Here is a 22544-nt window from a genome sequence, read left to right as displayed (position 1 = left end):
AACTTTCACACAAAACACGAGAATGTAAAATCCTTGTGTCTTGACATAGAATTGAGGTAGCAAAATTGGACATGGCTATTATTTTATGATTGTGATCCCACGCGCACCCTTCATGAGTCATATAACGTTAACACGCCGACCGTCGCCTTATCTTAGCTTTCTGGGTGACTTTTGGATTGTGGTGTCATACCTGTCGGAACACATCTCGCATCATCTCCAAAAAAATCTATGTGCATTGCTTTTAACTCGTTCACTGCTAGACAATGTGCAAATATGTGTCCAATCCAGTGCCAGGCTTTTTGTCATTTTCACTCAAATTGCAATACCCACATAATATTGAGTTTTAGGAATACATAAACATTCAATTCAGCGTAAGAAACCTTAGACTCTCTTATTTCATCTGAAAAAAGGTCTGGAGCTTGAAATGTGGACAACTGTACAAAAAAACCATACAATATACTATACTGATTTATATAGCGCTTCAACAACAGCTGAAGCTGTAAAAAAGCGCTAACATGGACACGGCTTCACATCATGCTTTTCATTTCCCAAATAAATTCGGGAATCGCAATGAATGGGTTTAAAAAACACTTTGCCATGACACCAATGCGCAATTGTGATGCCACGATCCAAACCGCTCATCTTGACTTCGTCAATACTACATGCAACGTTCAATAATGTCACGCATAGCCCAATGGTGTCATTTTTTTAAGTAAACGTGCGTTTTTGTTGATGCCACACTAATTTTTAACCAAATGAGAGAGGGGTGTGCAATATTTGTCGCTAATCTTTGGGAGCGTATAAATTGTTGACTGTGAACCATCTCAGTCGGTGTTGTGAGCTTTATGTAATCAAGCTGCAGAAGTAAACCTTTTATGTTTGCTTTGCTCCGAGAAACATGGGAACCGAAAAACAAAGAATTACCCACTGGAGAAATGCCACTTCACCAGTCAACAGGCATTTACATCCTATGTGGCTTTGATCAAATGTTGCCAATTAATAGGTCATGAGATGTCGTCTTTTGCTCATTATCATTCACGTGAGACTTGATAATGCACCATAACCACAATTCTTACCATCGCCCAACGCATTTTGCAATGCATCCACTCATCCCAGGTTTTGTTTTCATCGACGAAGGGCCTTAAAGTGCTTCTCAAACTAATCTGCAATTGCCGGTGTTATGATGAGATTCAGTCGGTGCACTTGATTTGCCACTCAAGAACTCAGGCCTCTTAATTTTGATGTCATTGGAAAGCAGCACTTCACCTCGCGGGGCCTTTTTGCGGGACCGTGCAAGGCGAACGTTTATTCTGATGTGACTGTTCGAGTGTGCTTCGCCCATAGAACAAAAATCTTTGAAATTAGGGGGGGTCAAAGTCATTTTTGCCACAGGCAACATTGTGGTTATGGTTTCCTCTTGGTGCCCGTTATGAATTTGGGGAAGCCATTAAAATGTTTCATCTGCTCCACATATTACATACAGAACGCATGCCAAATTGATGAATAACTAGTTTTCAAATCTGAAGTCAAGAATATTGACTGTTATTGAGGTTTACAATCAACAATGTTAAATTTTGCTTAGGACTTGATCAACTATCAGGGAATTTCGCAAGTTTGATTTGCTTTTGCGGACCGAATAAATGGATATGGCAGGCCAGATTTGGCCCCCCGTCCCTTGACAGCTCACGCATGAACATTCGTTCGTCTTCGATAAGGTTAACTATTTTTTAAAACCAAAAACAACCATTGAAGGAATTCAATTATAAGGTCGCAATGGACACCAGGCGCATCAGTTCATCATTGGAACTCTTCTTCAAGGGCTCGTTGTGGACGTTGATGCTTGATGCGAATGATTATAGTGCCAACATCAAACAGATTTTCCAAATGAGCCCTGCAGTCATAATGATGCGGAAATGAGCAAAAATACATACTAGGAAAACACTCACCGGGTGCATTTTGTGCACTGTGGCAATTAAATGAATTGAATACGACAAAAAAAAAACTAAAAAGACCTGTGACTTGACTTACGAGTTTGGGCTATTTTTTTCTTCCTTTGTCTCGTGTCACCCACCTGATCTGAAAAAGAAGCTTGGAATGTCTTTCATGACATTCTGAGTTGACGTTGACTGTCAAAATAAACAAAAAAATTGGTGAATTTTAAGCCACCAAAATAATTTTGCCTCAGGAATGCCGCTATTGTCATGGTAACACATAAACGGAGAGTGATATTAATTGGCTCACAATTTGCTTTGCCTGGAGCGGTTTTGCAATCTTTTTTTTTCTCCAAACAACGGAACATATTTGCAGTGGAATAACCCCAAGAGCTACTAAATGTAAAAATATTACCATCCTATTTTGGTTACCCTATTTATCTACATGAAAAAGATGAATAAACCAGAAATATCACTCAGTATAATGCAGCAAACTCACTCCAACCACAACAATACAAAAAAACTGGAAAATCATTTTTTTTTGCCTTGACAGTGTCAATTATAACTGAGCCTTAGTATAATGGGGAATACCGATTTTTTTTCATGCACAGTATGCATCAGTATGCATCAACAAGTCATGGTTATTCAAAACACAAGCGTGTTAGAAGCAAAGCCAAGGCGCGTCAGCTTGATCATCTCTCCACTTTAATACAGGTGAAGCGAAACAAAGGCAAACAACCCTTTTTTATTAGACTGGTGCGGGAGGGGGTGCGGGGGCGGCAAGCATGACACAATTATTCTCAGCAAACACCTGTGTGTGTGTGTGTGTGTGGGTGTGGGTGGGCGAGAGAGACAGACAGAGGGTAGGGAGATAATTACCTTACACACACACACACACACACACACACACACACACACACACACACACACACACACACACACACACACACACACACGCACGCACGCACGCACGCACGCACACACACACACACACACACAAACACACACACACACACACACACATACAGACAATGTAGGTCACTTAAGATAACATGACAAGGTAACATATCTCCAACTAACCGTTGCAGTCGAGCCTTAAAGAAAAAAAAGGTACAAAAATATATTAAACAAACTCACGTGCTTCACAATCGTGAAAACATCGGACAAATGCGACAACATTTGTCACACAAGAAAAGAAAGATCTAATGGGATACATAAATAGCTGTTTTTTTTCTTTTTCTGCCAGCCAACGTTTCGCGCTGATGGTTGATGTTCAAACAGCTCCGTCCCTCACGACGACTCAATAAAACCTTTAATTATCTTTTTTATTTACACTGATGTACACAAAATACACTCAAAAACTGGAGATGTTTTCCCCCCAATGCATTTAAATTCTTTTGTACATTCTGAGCCATCAAAACAAGGAGAAAAATAAATTAAAAAAATTGAATAGGATAGGGATTGTTTGAAAGTCTGCATTGGGACCACCACCCCCCCAGCTCCTCACCTCTTCTACCGTTTCTGCCCCCTTGTGGTGCTGATCCGTTGCATTCGGGAGAGAAAGCAGATGGAATCTTTTTTTCATTTTTTTTTTTCATTTTTTTGGGAGTCATAACCCGGGTCACTCATTTGCGTGTAAAAAGCAATAACACCGTGACCCCCCTTTACAAATGTTTTTTTTTTTTAATAAGTCAAATCTTAACAGTTTGAACTGATTTTATTGGTCGACGGGCAGACATGGGACAAGAAAAAAAAGGAAAAAAAGTGTAATTTGGGATATACTGTAAGGAGGGAGGTTGTCATGTTCACCATGTTCTTTAGATCACGTAATTGTGGTTATTTTTGTAACAAATGAAAAAAATAACATTGGAGGACAGCGAATGGGAGGCAGCACCGTGAACTCAACGTTAGTTTTGTCGAAATCACTCGCAAGGTTGTGGAAACTGCTATTTCATTGTTGTTTTTTTTCCTTTTTCTTCTGGATGTTTGTTTGTGTGTGTGTTGTGTGACAAGGACAAGTATCTGCGAGTGTACTAGTTTTCACGTCAGTTCCACAGTCACTGTGAGGACGAGGGCTACCCACGTGAGGCCGTCCACGACGTTCATGTGCGAGGATCCACCTGAAAAGCGGAAAAAAACGAGCTGTTGGACACCAACGTTGCATTGAAAATGTATCAAGAAACTAGAATCATTTTTTTAGAATAAAAAACAAATCACAAGATTGGTGATATATTTATGTCATAGTCAAAATTATATATATATATATATATATATATATATATATATATATATATATATATATATATATATATATATATATATATATATATATATATATATATAGCGAGACGTCAGACACCTTCAGAGGAGTACAGATGACGACACTGAAGAGACCTTTTCATCAATATTCACTGCACTTCATATTTTTCAATATTAACTTTTTTTGTAACAGGTATTAGTTATTGATGGTCACCATTTTAGAAAATGTAAAAACATTTTAAAAATTGGCATTTTAGAAAATTGGGGGGTTCATATAATAATTTGCTGTTCCTAATTGAGCCTCTAGATGCCAGCACTTAGCACACCCATGTTACAATGCCACAGCCCATTGTATTTATGCTACATGTGGGCGGCCAGACGTTTTCGATTTTATGACGGAGGCTGCGGGTCAGATAAAAAGTGACCACGGGCCGTAATTGGCCCCCGGGCCGGACTTTTGTGATGCCTGCCATACAACCTACGTGTCTTGAAGTCAAAAAGTTTCGCATCATTCACTACAGTGGAAAGCGCTGAAAAATTTGCTCCTTCATGTCTTTTTACCTGCCACAATTTCCCGACATTGGTGAGGAATGGCATGACGAAAATCTCTCCCGTGGGCAAGCCTGATAAACTGCTTTCACACGTAAAGCAACAGTTCCGCATCATAAGCATTGGTTAAATCACCTTCTGTTAAGCACTTCCCATTAACAATGTAAATGAAAGGGTAACGTCTCACACATACAGTATGAGATGCACGCCACCATTTAATGAGAGCAGCGCTCGATGAAGTGGCAAATTCATTTTAATGGGCCGAATGTGTAATCGTCACATAACCCCCCCCCCCCCCCACCTTATTTTTTTACGTGTGTGACAGCGATGTTTGCCGCGGTGCATCATGGGAGCAGCTTGAGTGAGCAGAAGGTGAGCCTAGTCGACGGCCTGACACAAAATCGGCGACGAGGAACCCGAAAGCTGACATACAGTTCGGGGAGAGTGGCCCTCTTTTGTTTTTGTCGTCTTAAGGGCATTTTTTGGGGTTCATTTTTCATGAGTAGGCGTGTTTTGCATCATCCTTGAAGAGTCTTGCCAAAATCAGACAGTAATTGTTGGAAAGGAACCACAGTGAATCACCATATTCATGGGAGGGAAAGACACTTGGCAGGGTTGCAAACGGCAAAAACTGGCTCATCATAGACTCACATTATAATTGGAGAAAAAAAAACACCCCCGAAGGCTGAGACAAGTTTTGTTTCTTTTTTAATATTAGTGCTGTCAAGAAATGTCAGTTTTTTTAAAGAAAAACTAATTACTTGCACAGTTCTCCTAAATTCATGACAATTATTGCCATTGTTCTATCTTTACTCCACTCAGCTGTAATTAATAGCTCCATTTGCATCTTGAATGCAATTCTTGTCATAAAAAAAATACAATCAAATGTGAATCAGTTCCACGGGCATTTCACATTCTCCTCAGAGGTTTTCCCAAACGTTTCGCACGTAAGTTTACTTTCTGCCCGTGAGGGCCGCTCTCCAGCACTTGATGCAGGGATTTTTCTGGCAGACGTATGACTGATCCGGTCTTTGAATTTGGCTTTGGTTCAAAGCAACTTTTGATCTCTCCAACTGGCCTCAACTGATGTCAACAGAAAGCTAATGCTGAAACAACACATTTATCCATCTATCAATCTATCCATCGAGTTAGCTTGGTATCCATCCATCTATCCATCTATCTGACTATCTATCCATCTAACCACCTATCTGACTATCTATTCATTGGACTATCCGTCCATCCCTCGCTACCCATCCGTCTGACTGTCCCTCTCTATCTATCTATCTATCTATCTATCTATCTATCTATCTATCTATCTATCTATCTATCTATCTATCTATCTATCTATCTATCTATCTATCTATCTATCTATCTATCTATCTATCTATCTATCTATCTATCTATCTATCTATCTATCTGTCTGTCTGTCTGTCTGTCTGTCTGTCTGTCTGTCTATCTATCTATTTGTCTGTCTGTCTGTCTGTCTGTCTGTCTGTCTTGCAGTGACGTGCAGTCAGGGGAGGCAAGTGAGGCTGTGCCTCACCTGTCATGGAAATATCAAATGACAAAATAAATTAAACAGTTTTATTTATTTAGTGATTTGTACTTTAACGTTCTTTTCCATTTAACTTCACTATTTTTGGATTTTTTTTCAAAATCGCTGCATTTTCACGTTTACCGTTCACATACTGAATGGAGACGAGCGGTGAGGCAGCAGCCGGCTGAGCCTCACCATGAACTGCGCAATCACGATGCTAACTCTGCTGGCTTGCTCTGCAGTGAGACCACATTGCTGTCCCTCTGCATATCGCTATTAACGTGTTCAAAAGCTTTTTGTATATGAACTAAATGTCTACAATTTAGCTGGTGTATATAATGTACAGTCACTATACATTATAAACACTGTACTACAGTGTTTATTTTATTTTATTTTTATCAAAACTGTGTGCATCGGTGAGGCACACAGTTCTCCTGCCTCATGACAGGGGGCGCTGGTGATTAAAGATTCTTCTTGCGACTCCTCGGCTGCAGAATAATAGAATTAGTGACACCACAGTTAGCAAGTTAAGTGCAACCATCCAGGCATTTTTTGTGTTGCTTGGCCTTATTTTCAGAATGGAGGACTACATATCTAAATTGAAAGAATTTTCTAAACTGGACTTTCAATCGAAGCAGGAGATAATAATTAAAGGATGACCAACACCGGACTGTATAGCTCATAAACGGTGAGGGATGAATGTAAATCTCCTGGACAGCTTCTGCGCTTTTTGGCCAAGAAGGATATCATTGAAACTATTCCTGAAGCGACAAAGTTGCTCCAGCTCGTGCTCACTGTTCCACTACTACAGCATCAGTGGGGCGGTCATTCTAAGCACTGAAAAGACTGAAAACATACGGTCGGAACAGGACTGATCAAGGACGACTTTCTTCACTGGCAGTGATCTCCATTGAGACAGAGAGACTTGGACTTCATTTATAAGTAAAGGTAACACGATGATAACTTTTTTTTAATTCTTTTTTTCTATGCTACAGTTTGTATACAGTTTATAAAGAATGCTGACATGACATTTTAAACAAAACACGTTAACATTTGCCAATCAAATGGTGAATAAGCTACTCTGTGGAGTTCATATATTTGTAAATCTGACTGTGATGACGTCAGTGCCTCACCAGCCATGAACCTCACCGCACGTCACTGCTATCTTGCTACCTTGTTAGCTAGCTCTCTCTCTCTCTCTCTTTCTCTTTTGCTCTCTCTTTCTATTTCTCTCAATATATTTCTCTCACTTTCTCTCTCACTCTTTCACATTCTCTATCTCCTGCTGCTTGACATTAGTTTTGACATTAGTTTTCTTTTTTTAAATTAATGCCATCGCTTTCCACTCCCGTCCTTTATTTGCTCTTCCTTGCTTTCGCTGCCCCTCGAGCTGTGGTTTGGGGCGATAGATTTGAATATTCAAATGCCAGGATGAACGCAGGTGTTTCACAGCAAGGACGAAACGGAGTCATACGAGCGCGTGGGCACGCACACGCACACTCCTGGTGCAAACTAAATTGGTGTACAACAAAGCCCCGGGAGGTGAGCGCGCATGCGCCTCTTCGGTGAATGGCTTAATCCAGGATTCGTCCAGCCACCGCCACTTTTGAAATATTCACGCAGTTTGCAGGATTGACAACATTGACAGTGCCAGGACACACGCCAACTATTTTTTTTCTTTGAGAAATACTGTTGGGGAGTGTGTGTCCATTTGATTGACAAATGCTACGCAATGAAGAGAAAAGGCACAAATTCATTTCGGAAGTATGAATATCTACTTGAGTCATGCAACACTTTTTGGGGCCGGCTTAATTTGAATAGGACTGGCTGAAAATTGTCTTATGTGGCGTCGGGAAGCACGTGCTGCCAGTTCGAGGTCACTCCCGCAAGGGCTACGAGAAAGCAAGCTGGCACAGGCTCAACAGCGTCCAAGCCAAAGTGTGAAAACCAACAGATGGCCGCACGACTTGGCGAGTTAACGGCAGTCGACTGCAAGTGGACCACAGAGGACGCGCTCGCGGTTGGATGAACCCTCAATTGGAATCCTCACCGCCAACAACTTGTTGTTGTTGATCAGTGTCGGATGACATGCATTTGTCAAGAATGAATTAAGGTGCGACGAATGTGTCAAATGAAGATGTGATGTGGGGATGTGGACCAAGGGAGGAGGTGCACTTTCTTGAAAATGGGGCAGCAGTTTCTGACTGATCGCAAAAAGAGATTCTCTGTTCTGTTTAAATAAGATTGGATTGGATTAGCCTTTTTTAGTATCGCAGGGGAAAAATGTACATTTCACAGCAGCAAAGTGATGAAAGGAAGAGGAAAGGAAAGAAATAAGTAGAAAAAATCAAAATACAGGAGCTGCTGTAAAAGCAGCCACTCTCGCGGCACCATCTTCAAAACAACTAGTCAAAACAACAACAACAACAACAAAAAGGAACAAATAATGTGACAACACAACTGTCATTCAATCTTAAGCACTTTCTGTACCGTCTTTGTTGCATGAAGCAGTTCTAGAAGAAAGAGGAGAGGATCAAAGCATCTTTTGCGCCAGTAGAACTCGGATGTCATGGTGGAATGTGCAGGTCTACTCCAAGCTAAATGATTGTCTCATATCTCCTGTCCCACCTAAAACCGCTTCAATTCCAAAGCGCAATGATTTCCACAAGCATCGGTTAGAGATTCACAAGTGCCCCCTTGTGACAGGGAGGCATATGCATCCAAATGACTTTTTTGTCTCCCTTTTGTCTGCGATTGTAATTCGCAACCCGCAAAGAATGGAAAATCCCGGATATTTATCTGGGATTTGGTTCTTTTGGGAACCCGAAGGATAATTTTAGTGGACAGCACACGGCTCTACCCGATGTGTGTGACATTTTATAATGACACGCGGCAGCGCTGTGGAAATATTGCATATTGAGGACAAAGGAGGTACGGAAAAGAATGAAGGCTCGTCTCAACTGTACTGAAAGCCATTTCGATATCCGGCCATGAGGTCCATGTACTCGTAGGCCCTCAGGAATAACTTCGGTAGACGACAATTGTGACGAGGAAAAGAAAATTGGTTGAACTCAACATACTGTGAGAACAATTGGCAGGGAGATATTTTAGTTTTGTTTTATGGTTGCTGTTTTGTAAAAGTCAGATATTGGGCATTATTTATTTATTTATGCATTTTTTTTACACGTTTTTATTTGCTAATTTATTTATTTACATTGTTATTCATGTATTCATTTATTCATATTGTCACATCCTCGTCAGTGCCAGGAGCGTGCCCCTCCCCTCCTGTCTCATTCTCCTCTGCTCCTGGAGCGGGCCCCTCCCCTCCCTGCTCTCCGGACTCACTCACCTGTTCCTCATTTCCTTAATTGTGCCTTCTGGCTATAAAAGCCACCCTTACTGTTCGGTCTGCTCCGGTGTATTCTCCGAAGTTCCGTGTCACCCAGCTGTGTGCAGGTCTGTTACTCGGTTCTCCTACATTGCCTGATTTCCTGTATTACTTTATGTGTCTCAGTAGAGACTCTGTTTGAAGTTATTGTCTCCACCGTGTATTTCGGATCCAACCCTTACTACTTCACGTCGTCCCTCTAGTCCTGTCACTGCTCCTCGAGCGGACGTGACACATATATCAATTCATTCATGCATTCATACATTCATTTATGTGTTTATTCATTTTTTTCATGTATTCGTGTATTCATTTATTCCTGTATTTATTTATTTGTAATTTTTATATTCATTTGGTTACTTTTTAATTTTTTTAAATCACGCTTTGTTGTGGCTGAGTCATTTGCAGAGTTGCAAAACTTACTGTTCTGGCTCTGCGTGTTTTTCATCATGCTTGGATTTTCTGTGGGAGACACAAAAAAAGTTATTATTGACGCTACTGTTTTCAGTTCAGGATTACAAGCTGGCAATGGAGTATGGGAACACAGTGCACCAAAACAACAAATATAGGAGTAAATTACTTTTTTTTACTTTAATAAGCAGCGCATGCAAAGTGATTGCAACGAGAGGCGAAATGGTACCCCTTGGGTAAAAGCAATGCCACTCCAGCTGTATTTGGATGCTAAGAGCTCACATGTGAAGTGACGTGTCAAGTGGATGTGCGTTGCCAGAAGCCACGGCGGCTTTTTCTTGGCATGAACCCAACCTGATGATGTTACACTTCACAAGTGAGTGAACCCAAGAGACAAAAAAAGGTTCATCGTGGTCATCAGGATGTCGTCAACGTGTTCTGGGGGATTTTTTTAAAATACGTATTTCAGTTTCATTCTGTTGGAGGGCAGAGTATTTGATCCAGGCTTTGCATTGTGAATCTAATGAATGCGAAAAATTTGCATAAGCACACGAACGAGGCTCTATGTGTCTTCTGATTGCATCGGGCCACTTTGCAAAGGCTTCAATGCCGCACATACGTGTGCGTTATCAACATGACAGCGCCCGGCATGCAATTATTCCCACTGATATCTAATGGACATGTCGCTAGTGCAGAACATCCCATGCCAAGGACATTAGGTGGCCCGCAAGGTTAAGTCCATCACCGTTGACTTCTGCGAATGGAGAAGAGTAGCGATCTTTCTATGAGAGGTGATTGGGGGACACAAATGGGGCTGTACGACTCAAACAGAACACATTGTAGTCCTGCAGAATAGTTCAAAGTCACCGCGCCTGGGAGCCTTGTTGCTGATAACATGACATTTGCTGGAGATGCCCATCATGAGGATTTACTCACATTGTTTTTGGCAGAGAGCAATTCTATTTGTAACAAAAAAACCATTAAAATGACACCAATAGGATGATTTGGATGCAGTACACATTAATTTAAAAAAAGCTGCAAATATGCCGACCGATCGCGGGACGTTGCTTGATCGAAAAGTCGATCTTCGGCTCAAAAATGTACTCGGATATCAAGCGTGGTTGCCACAATGTTCGCCGGCGATGGACTAAAAGTCCCGTCAGGAGAACAGTCATCTCTCTAAGTGCAGTCTTAAAATGAAAGCGTTGTTGGGCCAATTAGGGACACAATATTTTATTAATCGCAATCTTGCAGACGCGTTAATGATTCATCTGCAAAAGCGATCGCATAAATCTCCGAGGTGTATTTCAACGTTTCCGTAAATACGGTGGGAGGTAGAAATTTTGGAGAAGTGATGTCTTTTTTTTGCCGCACTTAATTATGTTAAGAGCATTCCGCCTCATTGTATTGTAATCCGTTTGGCCGCTGCGCGTTATTCAATCTTGTGCTCAATGAGTGTTTTCCCACAATTGGCAAACGTACCAAAGACGATGAGGCGGGTGTGTGTGTCTGTGGAACCCAGAGGATTCTGGGCCGTGCAGCGGTACATGGAGCCATTCAGCTCGGCAGGGACCCTTTCCAGAATCAACTCCTTGCCCTCTCGCTCCCCACTGCCATCCAGGAGGCGCCCCCCCACGCGGGTCCAGGTGAACAACGGCTCCGGGAACACCTCGTTCTACGCCGGCGCCGAAGGGAATGCGGGATCGGGGAGGGGCCGTCGCCAAGAAAGAGAATCAGAGCACATGAATAATAAAGCCTGTCCCCCCCAAATGATTTAACAAGCGAGTTAACAACATGCATTAATTATCGACACTTCAGTTTACAACAAATTTATTCCCCTCGCAGCTCTTAACCCTCCAGTAAACAAGCCTGATTCTAAAAATAGCGGTGGCAAGCGGATACTTCCACGTGCCACCATAGTAGAGGATGCATTTTTTTGGCGCAACTTTGTCATACGTGCTCAGATGGTGACAATTTGAACTGTTTCAGTTTCGGTGCTCAGGCTGAATTTGAGCGATGGAATGCTTTGGGTAGGATGTATGTGTTGAAATAAATGTTCTTAAAAATAAAAATGAAAAATAATAATTAATACAAATAAATAAATAAATACATAAATAAAAAATCAATAACTAAATAAACACATAAATAAATAAATAAATAAATACATAAATAAAGAAATACATATAAAATAAATACATATAAAATAAATAAATACAAAAATCAAGAAAGAAAGAAAAAAGAATGAAAGAAAGAAACAAACAAATGTGCAAATTAAATGGAAGTTGGTGAAGCATAGCAACCAACTAGTGACAGTTGCAAACCATTCCACTTAACAAATAACGTTTTGGATGGAAAACCTGTGCTCGTTGCAGCTTAAACAGGCAACAGTGTCAAATCAAATCTGATACATAATGCAACGAGAGTGGTGGGGGAAGGTCAATCGAAGCATGTCTGAAAAAGTTGAAAAAAAATGGTCGCTCCTCAACAATATTCATTTATTTCATTATTTCCCTTTTAAATACACCACCAACAATGACGTGAATTTTGTTGGGCCAAATTTTGTTGGGCCATTTTTCACCATTAAAATTTTCCTCATTGAATTGGAGAACCCCATGGTTGACCATGAGTGAACATACTTCACAAAGAACAACAGAAAAAAAGTGATGCGCTGTTGCCATTGAATGTGTAAGCAATAAAAAAAGAGAGTTGTAATTATATCCGATGGAGGTCATAGATATTGATTAACAATGACCGATTAATCCGATACACCCACTGAGTTTGAAAATTAAAACAATAGTATGAAATCTTATTTTCTATTACACAACTTTTTTAAATTATTCATTTTAATACGAATTTGGTGGAATTGTTCAAAACACCTGAATCTGTACTGTGTCAAATTGAGACATTTGTTTTTACTTTACAAGAGAGAAAGCTGCTCGTTTTCTCAGACGATCTCGCAACACGCCCATCATTTAATTGTGATGGAGAACGAAACAGCTGCAGAAAACACGATCGACATTCAACAAGAGACTTAAAAAAAATCCCATCCCAAATGAGATTGAATTTTTTTCATTTTGGTTCTGCTTAACCCTAAAGGACAACCAACATCACTTTTTTGTTTCCTAGCTGACATCAGAAAAACGTTTTATAGCATCTAAAATACCCAAAACACGCACTACTAGACTACTAAAACACCAATAAAAATGACTTAAAGTGTCTAAAAACGACTTATATTTGAAACCGGAAGTGGCCAGTTTCAGAAGGTCCCGTCCCCTTGTTCGTGGTGTCACGCCAAGGCGTCTTGCCTTGCTCGAGAATCAAAACAATGGCTTCAGATTCGGAGAATATGCTTTCTTGTTACTCATCCAGTTATGAATATGATTCAAATAGTTCTGAAGAGGAAAGCGATTCAATAATTTATTACGTGTCATTTTGAGGTATCTGGGGGGTAAATGTAGCACCCAAATGAGGCAGAAGATGGCGACAAACCTCCGTGGAAACGGGCTGATTATTTCCTCAGACATTTTGTCAACGAATATCAAATAGATGTTTGGTGCAACACACAACGATTCACCATCGCGTTATTTATGTGTTTTCCTTCTAATTTCGCCATCAACACGGATCAACACGAAGTTTTCAGACCAAACAAAGTACCGCAAAATGCTTTGACGTGATGAAAGGTCTGCTACAATGTGTCCTTTCTCAGTCAGGGGCATTCCTTCCGTGACGTGACGTGAGGACTCAAAAACCAACCACCAAATCAAAAACAAGACTTCCGGAATATTCAGCGCAAGTCTTAAAACATAAAATATAGCTATATGCGGCGGAATCTTTGTGAAATACGCTCAGTAGAAGTCATTTGAAGCAATTTTACAAATTATGGACACAACTTGTCCAAAGGTGTCGGTTGTCCTTTAAACTTACCCCGCGGGGTCCTACCTGGAATCCTTGCACGGTGATGCGAACTGTGTCCCCGACTTTCGCTCTGCTGGGGGTTATAAAGAGCTTTGGGCCTTTTGGAGCAGCTGAAGGGAGATAAAAAAAGAAAGAAAAGAAGAAGAAGAAGAAGCAAAGGTCATCACACTGTTACGGAGAATAGAAGCACCTGCACTGTCACACGAGGAGTGGACAAATGCAATTTCCCGTCAATTAAGGTCACCAGGCAAAATGCGCCTGAACCTCGCAGGTCTCTTTATCAGAACAATACCGCTGGATTTATTCACCCTTAGAGAGGGAAAAAAAGACTCAATTGGGTGGACACTCATTACCGGCGGAGAATGGGAGCACGGAGGGTGGAGTGTGGAGGCGGCGAGATAAGGGAGACTCAGAGAGCTAATTCTCTTGTCTCGCTGTGGACACTCGGCCCTCGACGGTTTTCATTTGGACCTGCTAAAACATTGCGGCGGCGGGGCCGCGCGGGTTCTAATATCTAAGATCATACAGAGTGAGGATTTCGGGAAGAAAAAAGATGAATAAGCAAAAAAAAAAAAATTCACAGTAATTTTCACACAATATCGTTTCAGACACGTTGAAGCAGCTCCCATGTGATAAAAAAAAAAAGAACAAAAAAAGTTCACAGCCGTGATAGCCGAATAAGCTAATTAATCAGGGATGAGAGTCGAGCTAACGGGGCTCCGCTATTGGTATTCATTTGCCGCGTTTTAACTCGTCATATCAATCACATTAGAGGTTGTTGTCATTGATGAGTGGAAAACTAAGAGAACATTTGCATTTCTCCACTGCGAGACCAATAAAGGCTAATCCGATCCAAAATAAAATAAAAAATGTTGATAAATTAAATCGCTGGATGGCTTAAACAAAATCACTGGATGGCTATTTATTCGGCTTTGAGAGCTAATGAATGAACAAATGCGTTTTGGAAGATTGCAACAAAACAGAGCATGTGGCTAAAAATATACCACGTGCATTCTGGGAGGTAGAGTCTATGAGGTATTTTTAAGGCGTCAGGGGATCTGGGTGTGTGGATGTGGGTGTCGTCATATTAAAAAAATACACTGTGCTATGTCCTGTGTGCAACAACCCACCAAGGGAAAACTAAAAAAGAACAAAATATCTTCTGTTATCTGATTAGTTTGGAAATTGTATATGTTCATTCTGAAATCCCGCCCGGTTGTGATGCAATAGCGCGGGAAGAAACGCACAGCATGTTGACATGATCACCCCTCCAGGTTTCTCTTCAGTAACTTCACAGGGATGTTTACCAAAGATCAACACCATCGATGAAAAGTTTTCTTCAGCCGTCATCTGTACTTCTTTGAAGTTGTTGGACGATCGTCACTCGTGTCAGTGCTGCTGACACGAGTGAAAATAGTCTCAATTAAGCTGAATCACTTCAACCTACTTCCTCTATTCCCTCTATTGTCTTAAAGGACAACCGACGTCACTTTGCTGTTTCCTAACTGAGACCAGAAAAACGTTTTATAGCATCTAAAACACACAAAACACACAGTATGATATTTTTATTCAAATGCAAAACACCAATAAAAATGACTTAAAATGTCCAAAATCTGCAAAAAATTGAGGTGCGAATTGGGCATTTTCAGAAAGTCCCGCCCCCAGTTTGTGACGTCACGCCAAGATGTTTTGCATTGCTGGAGAATCAAAACAATGGCTTTAGATTCGGAGAATATGCTTTCTTGTTACACATACAGTTATGAATATGATTCAAATAGTTCTGAAGAAGAAAGCATACATGTTTGCAATCGATTAAATAATTTATTCCGTGACATTTTGAGGCATCAGGGGTGGGAAATGTCACACCCAAGGGAGGCAGAAAATGACGACAAAGCTGTGTAGGGAATTTGATAGAGTGCTTATGCACATTCGTAAACATATTACGTTATTTCATGCTGAGATTAGTAAACATATTATGTTGTTCCATGTTTAGCTTAGTACATATTATGTTATTGCATGTTTAGTTTAGCCTACATGGATGTATGAAGTTCATTAGTTGAATAGTTTTGAAAGCAGGATGGAACGAGTATAAAGTTTCAGTCTAAATGTTCCCCCAACATACTTGTCCGTAGCTGATTGGACAACAGATCGCTGCTGTGTACGTTCAAAACTAGTCTGAGCGGGAGGTCTCGCTCTCTCTTTATGCTCTTTGTCATTGTGTGCTCTTGGCTTCCCGTCTCGACGTGAGATGTTCTCTTTTTTGTCTCACTAGAATAAAGTAGTTTTTTTTGTTCACCATCTATCGTCCTCGATGATATATTTATCACAGAACTTCGTTGAACACCGAACCAGATGAGAAACAAGAATTAGAACCGAACAGAATTAGTCAGCCCATTTCCACATGGTGATAAATTCCTCCCATGGAGCTTGGTTGCCCTCTTCTGGTGGCTTTTTGGTGCAACATGAGATTTTCAGACCAAACAAGTACAGCAAAATACATTGACAAGATGGAAGGACTGCTACAATGTGTCCTTTATTTCGGTCAGGGGCGTTCCTTCAGTGACGTCACGTACGGACTCGTCACCAACTCAAAAACAAGACTTCCTGAATATTCAGCACAAGTTTTAAAACGTAAAATATAGCTATATGCAGAGGAATCTTTGTAAAATATGCTCAGTAGAAGTCATTTGAAGCCATTTTACAAATTATGGACACAACTTGTCCGGAGACGTCAGTTGTCCTTTAAGCAGGTACTTCTTGTGCAGCAACAACACGACAAACATAATGTAAAAAGGAATGTACTCAATTTAGTGGTCGCACAAAATAAAATCATCCAGACGAGCAAAACCTGTCAGCGAAAGGACTCTGGAAGTAGAATGGCGACGCTGACCGATAAATTGGTTAAATCTAAAATTTTAAAATAATAAATTAAAGTTGATACATTTTCAAAATGAGAGAAAACACCGACAAATTTCCCTTGAGCGTCGGAAACCAAGAGGAAGGCAGGCTGTGTCACGCCTGCCTTCCTCTTCCATGAGCTGGAGCAACTTTGTCGCTTCAGGAATAGTTTCAATGAGATCCTTCTTGGCCAAAAAGCTAAGAAGCTGTCCAGGAGATTTACATTCATCCCTAACCGTTTGTGAGCTATACAGTCAGATGTTGGTCTTCCATTATTATCTCCTGCTTCGATTGAAAGTCCAGTTTAGAAAATTCTTTCAATTTAGATATATAATCCTCTATTCTGAAAATAGGGCCAAGCAACACGAAAAAATGACTGGATGGTGGCACTTTACTTATGTTTACTCTAGCTTGCTGTCACTAATTCTATTATTCTGCAGCCGAGGAGTCGCAAGAATAATCTGTAATCACCAGCGCCCCCTGTCATGAGGCAGGAGAACTGTGTGCCTCACATATGCACAGTTTTGATAAAAATAAAATAAAATAAACACTGTAGTACAGTGTTTATAATGTAGAGTGACTGAACATTATATACACCAGCTAAACTAGAAATTTAGCTCATATACTAAAAGCTTTTGAACACTTTAATAGCGATATGCAGAGGGACAGCAATGCGGTCTAACTGCAGAGCAAGCCAGCACAGTTAGCATAGTGATTGTGCAATCCATGGTGAGACTCAGCCGGCTGCTGCCTCACTGCTCGTCTCTCCTTAGTATCTGAACGCAAAATTCAGCGATTTTGAAAAAAAAAAAAAAAAATCCAAAAATGGTGAAGTTAAATGGAAAAGAATGTTAAAGTACAAATCACTAAATAAATATAACCACTCAATTTATTTGGTCATTTGATATTAATAATTTGATATAATAATAATAATAATAATAATAATAATAATAATAATAATAATAATAATAATAATAATAATAATAATAATAATAATAATAATTGTTGTGTTACAAGATGGTAGGAAAATCAGCTGTAACCAAGGTGTTGAACAAAAAAGATTATTTTAATCTTGTAGACAGCAGAGACATTGGTCAGTCAGTTGAGGAGGCCAGAGAGAAAGAGAAGCCCTCCCCACCCAGTTTATATATGGCGGAAATAAGAATGTTTGAATAACAGTACACACTACAAATATGATGTAAGGTTATAAGATAAACTACAAACATAGATACACACATAGATACATAGATACATGCATGCATGCATACATACATACATACATACATACATACATACATACATACATACATACATACATGCATACATACATACATACGTACATACATACGTACATACATACATAGAGAAAGAGAGAGAGAGAGACAAAGAGAAAGAGAAAGAGAAAGAGAAAGAGAAAGAGAAAGAGAGGGAGAGGATGAGGGAGAGAGAGATGGAGAGGGAGAGGGAGAGAGAGAGAGAGAGAGAGAGAGAGAGAGAGAGAGAGAGAGAGAGAGAGAGAGAGAGAGAGAGAGAGAGAGAGAGAGAGAGAAACAACTTAGACCAGGGGTGCTCATTACATCGATCGCGATCGACTGGTCGATCGCGATCAGTACAGGGCAACCATTCAGATGGCAACTGAATTTTTACCTTTAGGTCGCCGTGCATGCGGAAACAACGGCGCTAAACGCAGCAAAATTTACAAGCTAGTCAGCGAATTACCTCAGATTTTAAACCCTTGCTAAAACATATGGTGATCACAATGAGTGAAAAAGCGGGACCAAGTAAGGGGGCAAAACATATTACAGTAAAGTCTCGTTATATCGATATTCTCGGGAGTCCGAAAAAATATCGATATAACGAGATTATCGATATATCCGACCCTGCGCGCATGTAATTTTCTCCTTGCGTTCATAGAAATAGTATCGTAATAAGCGGTACTATCGATATAACCGATATCGATATAACGAGACTTTACTGTACTTTCATACGGAATGGGAAAATGTGGAGCGGCCTTTTCGGACTGTTCATGGAAAATACGACATTGACTTCCCGCCGAAAAGCCAGCTGCGAAAGAGGACGGTGGACGAACTAAAATCCCAGTTTAGTTTGTAATCGCTGATAATAAGTTTCTATTTCTGACTGTTTGTTTTTTATCTCTATGTTAAGTCTCCTAATTCGCAAATTTAGAATTTTCCTAGTATAATTTTGTTGCATTTTATCGGCTAAGTATCCGGGTTCCAGGGGTGCTTGCTTCAAGCATTTAGGAATTAACCGGCTCTGTCTACATCTAAGATTGAATCTGAGGTGGTTCTTTAAATCAGCTAATTTAAAGGTGGCCTTTTCTAAGTTACGTACCAGCAGAAGGATGTCTCTCCCAAAGTTGGCAGCAATACGTCTGTGTAAGCCCTCAGTCGTACAGGAGTGGTCCATCGATGAGAAGGTTTCTTCAGCCGTCATCTGTACAAAAGTGAAGGTTTCGGACGTTTCGCCTCCTATCCAAGAGGCTTCGTCAGCGAACTAAAGTCTAACTGGTCGTATCGGCCCCACTGATGTGGGGCCACAGGGAGGGGTCCTCTGCCCCCCCAACCTGAGAGTAGGGACCTATCATAGCTGTGTCCGGCGCCACCATGTCTGGACATTAGGGATATATAAATGGGGCCGATACGACCAGTCAGACTTTAGTTCGCTGACGAAGCCTCTTGGATAGGAGGCGAAACGTCCGAAACCTTCACTTTTGTACAGATGACGGCTGAAGAAACCTTCTCATCGATAAAATCCCAGTTGTCCGGACAGCAGTCATTTTTCACTCAACATACTTCAAAAGCGAAAGCCGCCACCGAAGCATCGTTCCGGGTGAGTCACACCACCATTAAAAACAATAAGTCCTTCCAAGACGGAGAGATGGTAAAAGAAACATTAGTTGAAGCAGCTGACGCCTTGTTCAGATACGTTAAAAATAAGGCGGAGATATTATCTTCAATCAAAGCTCTGCAGCTGTCAAGACATACAGTTACAGGGCGCTGTGAAGCCACGGCTGATGATTTAACCCAGCAAATGTGGAAAGACATCGGAGATTGTGAGTGTTCTCACTGCTGAGGTCCAGGGCTCATGGACAGTTCTGTAACTTACTCACACAGGAAAAGTGGAAAATGTGGTACCTACTTGACTGCATTATTCGGCTCCACTTATGTGAGTCAGCCTTTTCCTACATGAACATCATTAAGTCCAAATACCGTTCCACCATGAATGATGAACATTTATTTGGAAATGTGCTTGAGGCTGGCTGTCAGCAGCTACTGTCCGGACTATGCATCCTTGGCTGATTCAATTCGGTGCAAGTCATCAAAGTAAACTCAGGTACAGTAAAGTCTCGTTATATCGATATCGGTTATATCGATAGTACCGCTTATTACGATACTATTTCTATGAACGCAAGGAGAAAATTACATGCGCGCAGGGTCGGATATATCGATAGTCCCGGTTATATCGATATTTTTTCGGACTCCCGAGAATATCGATATAACGAGACTTTACTGTAATTACAAAAAATGTTAATAGTTATGTGCTATTTTATTATGTATCATTTTACTTATGGTTTTATGGTTATGTGCTTTGTTTCATTGTTTTTATTGTAAAGTGTCCTTGGGTGTTTTGAAAGACGCTTGAAATTAAATGTATTATTATTATTATAGTTATGTATTATGTTATGTATATGTAGTTATTATGTGTGTTGTGCAATATTGGCTTATTCAGTTATGCAAGGTACATCAACATACATTGTACATACAAAGAATCCTTAAAACATTTGAAAATAATTATGTTTTGCATTTTCGTCGTGGGTAGATCATTTTGACTAGGTTGTTTTTATAAGTAGCTCGTATGCTGAAAAAGTGTGAGCACCCCTGACTTAGACTAACTGGACAAATAAAAATGAGTATAACATAATTGGATGTTTAAGGATGTGCATCTAAAATCGTTCTAACAATGGCTCTCAATGAAACACATGACTAAATATTTTACTTTTGTGGCTCTTTCATTCAAATAGGTTCCCGACCCCTGGTCTACAACCTTGACTGCTGAGATGTCACGTCACTGTTTTTATTTTCGCCTCTGCTCAAATGTGCTGACAAGTTTGGCAATGCAAATACAATATGATTTCACTGCTCGTCCTCTGTTCCCCTTTTCTTCTCGAAATGAAAAATCAGATGGGACGCTGGCGATCAACAAACGGCTTCAAACAACCTGTCGGAAAGAAAGCGGCGTTGACATTTAGCGCGAGTTATGGGTGCGGCGTGCTTTGTCATGGGTTTAATCATCCATGTTGGAGAAGAGCGAGCTGTTAAAATATTTACCGCGCCGCGCTTCGTCTGATGAAGACCGCTCACGTCGCCGGGTCGCCAACTGACGCTGCTGAGACAGTTTTGCATGTGATGAGCTACAATTCTCTACTCCAGCTGGGGACGGAACAGTGAAAGCTCTTGCTCCCCGCCAGGAATTATTCGCCGATGCGCGATTCCCGCCGGGGAAAATCTGGCAGCAACAAAAACCCAGCTTCATGAACATGAATAAAATATAATCACATCATCCCGTCCTATTAGAGATGTGAGTGATGTGATTTGTCAAAACATAGGCAGGCCGCCGCAGGTTAACAGCGAGGAAAAACCTGTAACAAATTCACAACGCAGACCCAAGGAACGGGAAACGTCAATTATTCCAAATTCAAAGTGACTCAAAAATTTGGACCGCAAGCGAGACAGCAAAGGAACACTAAAGCAGTTGCTCTCTTGGAGTCCACCATGTGCAATAAGAAAAGTAAGAAACAACTTGGATATTTCACATATTAAAAATAAAAAAATGTAACGCACAATTGACCCTATGTTCCAAATTTTCTGTGGGAACATATGCTTAAAAATCACACAACAAAACTGAGTTTCCCTTTCTTCAACTTCAAGGTTCAGCTTTGCTAAACTTCACATATTTCAAAATTGACAATTAGTCAAAAAGTACAAGGCTCACCTTCAATGAATGGGCCATTTTAAAACAAAAAATATATATTTCATGCATACCGCATAGAATAGAAGCTACAACCATAGTGTGGTTATATCCATTCGTCGGACGTTCATGCTGCTCTATTCAAGCAACAGGATTCCTTCCAACAATATGTCACAAAAAAGTTTTCATGAACTGATTGACAATGAGAAAAATTAAAAATTGTGCCAGTCCTGATCTTATGGCCTCAAAAGCAACAGAGGACCCGAGAGTGATGCAACAAGAACAGCTCTTGGTCGGTCGAAAGAAAGATGATTAACAGGTACTGTTACGTTATTGATTTTGGAAAGCACGCACAAAAGTGTTTTTGCAGTTTGAGTGCTTGTTTTTTTTTTTTTTTTGCACAATTATGTTGCTTCTCTTGGATCAGGACGCTCATGTGCAGAAGAAAGACGGCAGTATTTCACATTTGAAATGTTAATTGCAAAAGCTTGGAGCCATCTTTGTTTTTAATTTTGAGAACGAAAAAACAGAGCGGGTTCGTGCATTTATTTGCACGTCAAAATAATTCTTTGGTACTTTGGCATACAACTGGCCAAAAGCTGAACAATAAAGGGTCTGCCCAAAAATCTGCCAACTTCACAATGGCAGAATTTGGAAAATGCAAGGG

General features: G+C 40.5%; 1 protein-coding gene across 2 annotated transcripts in view; it reads right to left on the bottom strand.

Annotated features, from left to right (window-relative positions):
* Nucleotides 1–2630: 2630 nt before the first annotated feature.
* igsf21a (immunoglobin superfamily, member 21a) overlaps nt 2631–22544 on the bottom strand; it is a 208373-nt gene continuing 188459 nt past the window's right edge. Inside the window, exons 7-10 of one of the 2 annotated variants that reach the window (XM_089010127.1) lie at nt 13997–14097; nt 11555–11747; nt 10085–10123; nt 2631–4051 (exon numbers count right to left, since the gene is read on the bottom strand). In XM_089010127.1, the coding sequence (XP_088866253.1) occupies nt 3972–4051; nt 10085–10123; nt 11555–11747; nt 13997–14097 (413 nt within the window). In that variant the 3' untranslated portion in view covers nt 2631–3971. The remainder of the gene's footprint in view (nt 4052–10084; nt 10124–11554; nt 11748–13996; nt 14098–22544) is intronic. The other variant, XM_089010128.1, reaches the window with a different exon arrangement.

This window comes from Hippocampus bargibanti, linkage group LG12, assembly GCF_051943395.1.
Source record: "Hippocampus bargibanti isolate YZ-2025 linkage group LG12, ASM5194339v1, whole genome shotgun sequence".
Classification (NCBI taxonomy): domain Eukaryota; kingdom Metazoa; phylum Chordata; class Actinopteri; order Syngnathiformes; family Syngnathidae; genus Hippocampus; species Hippocampus bargibanti.
Note: the sequence above shows the minus strand (reverse complement) of the source record. Positions and strands in the feature narration are given on the sequence as shown.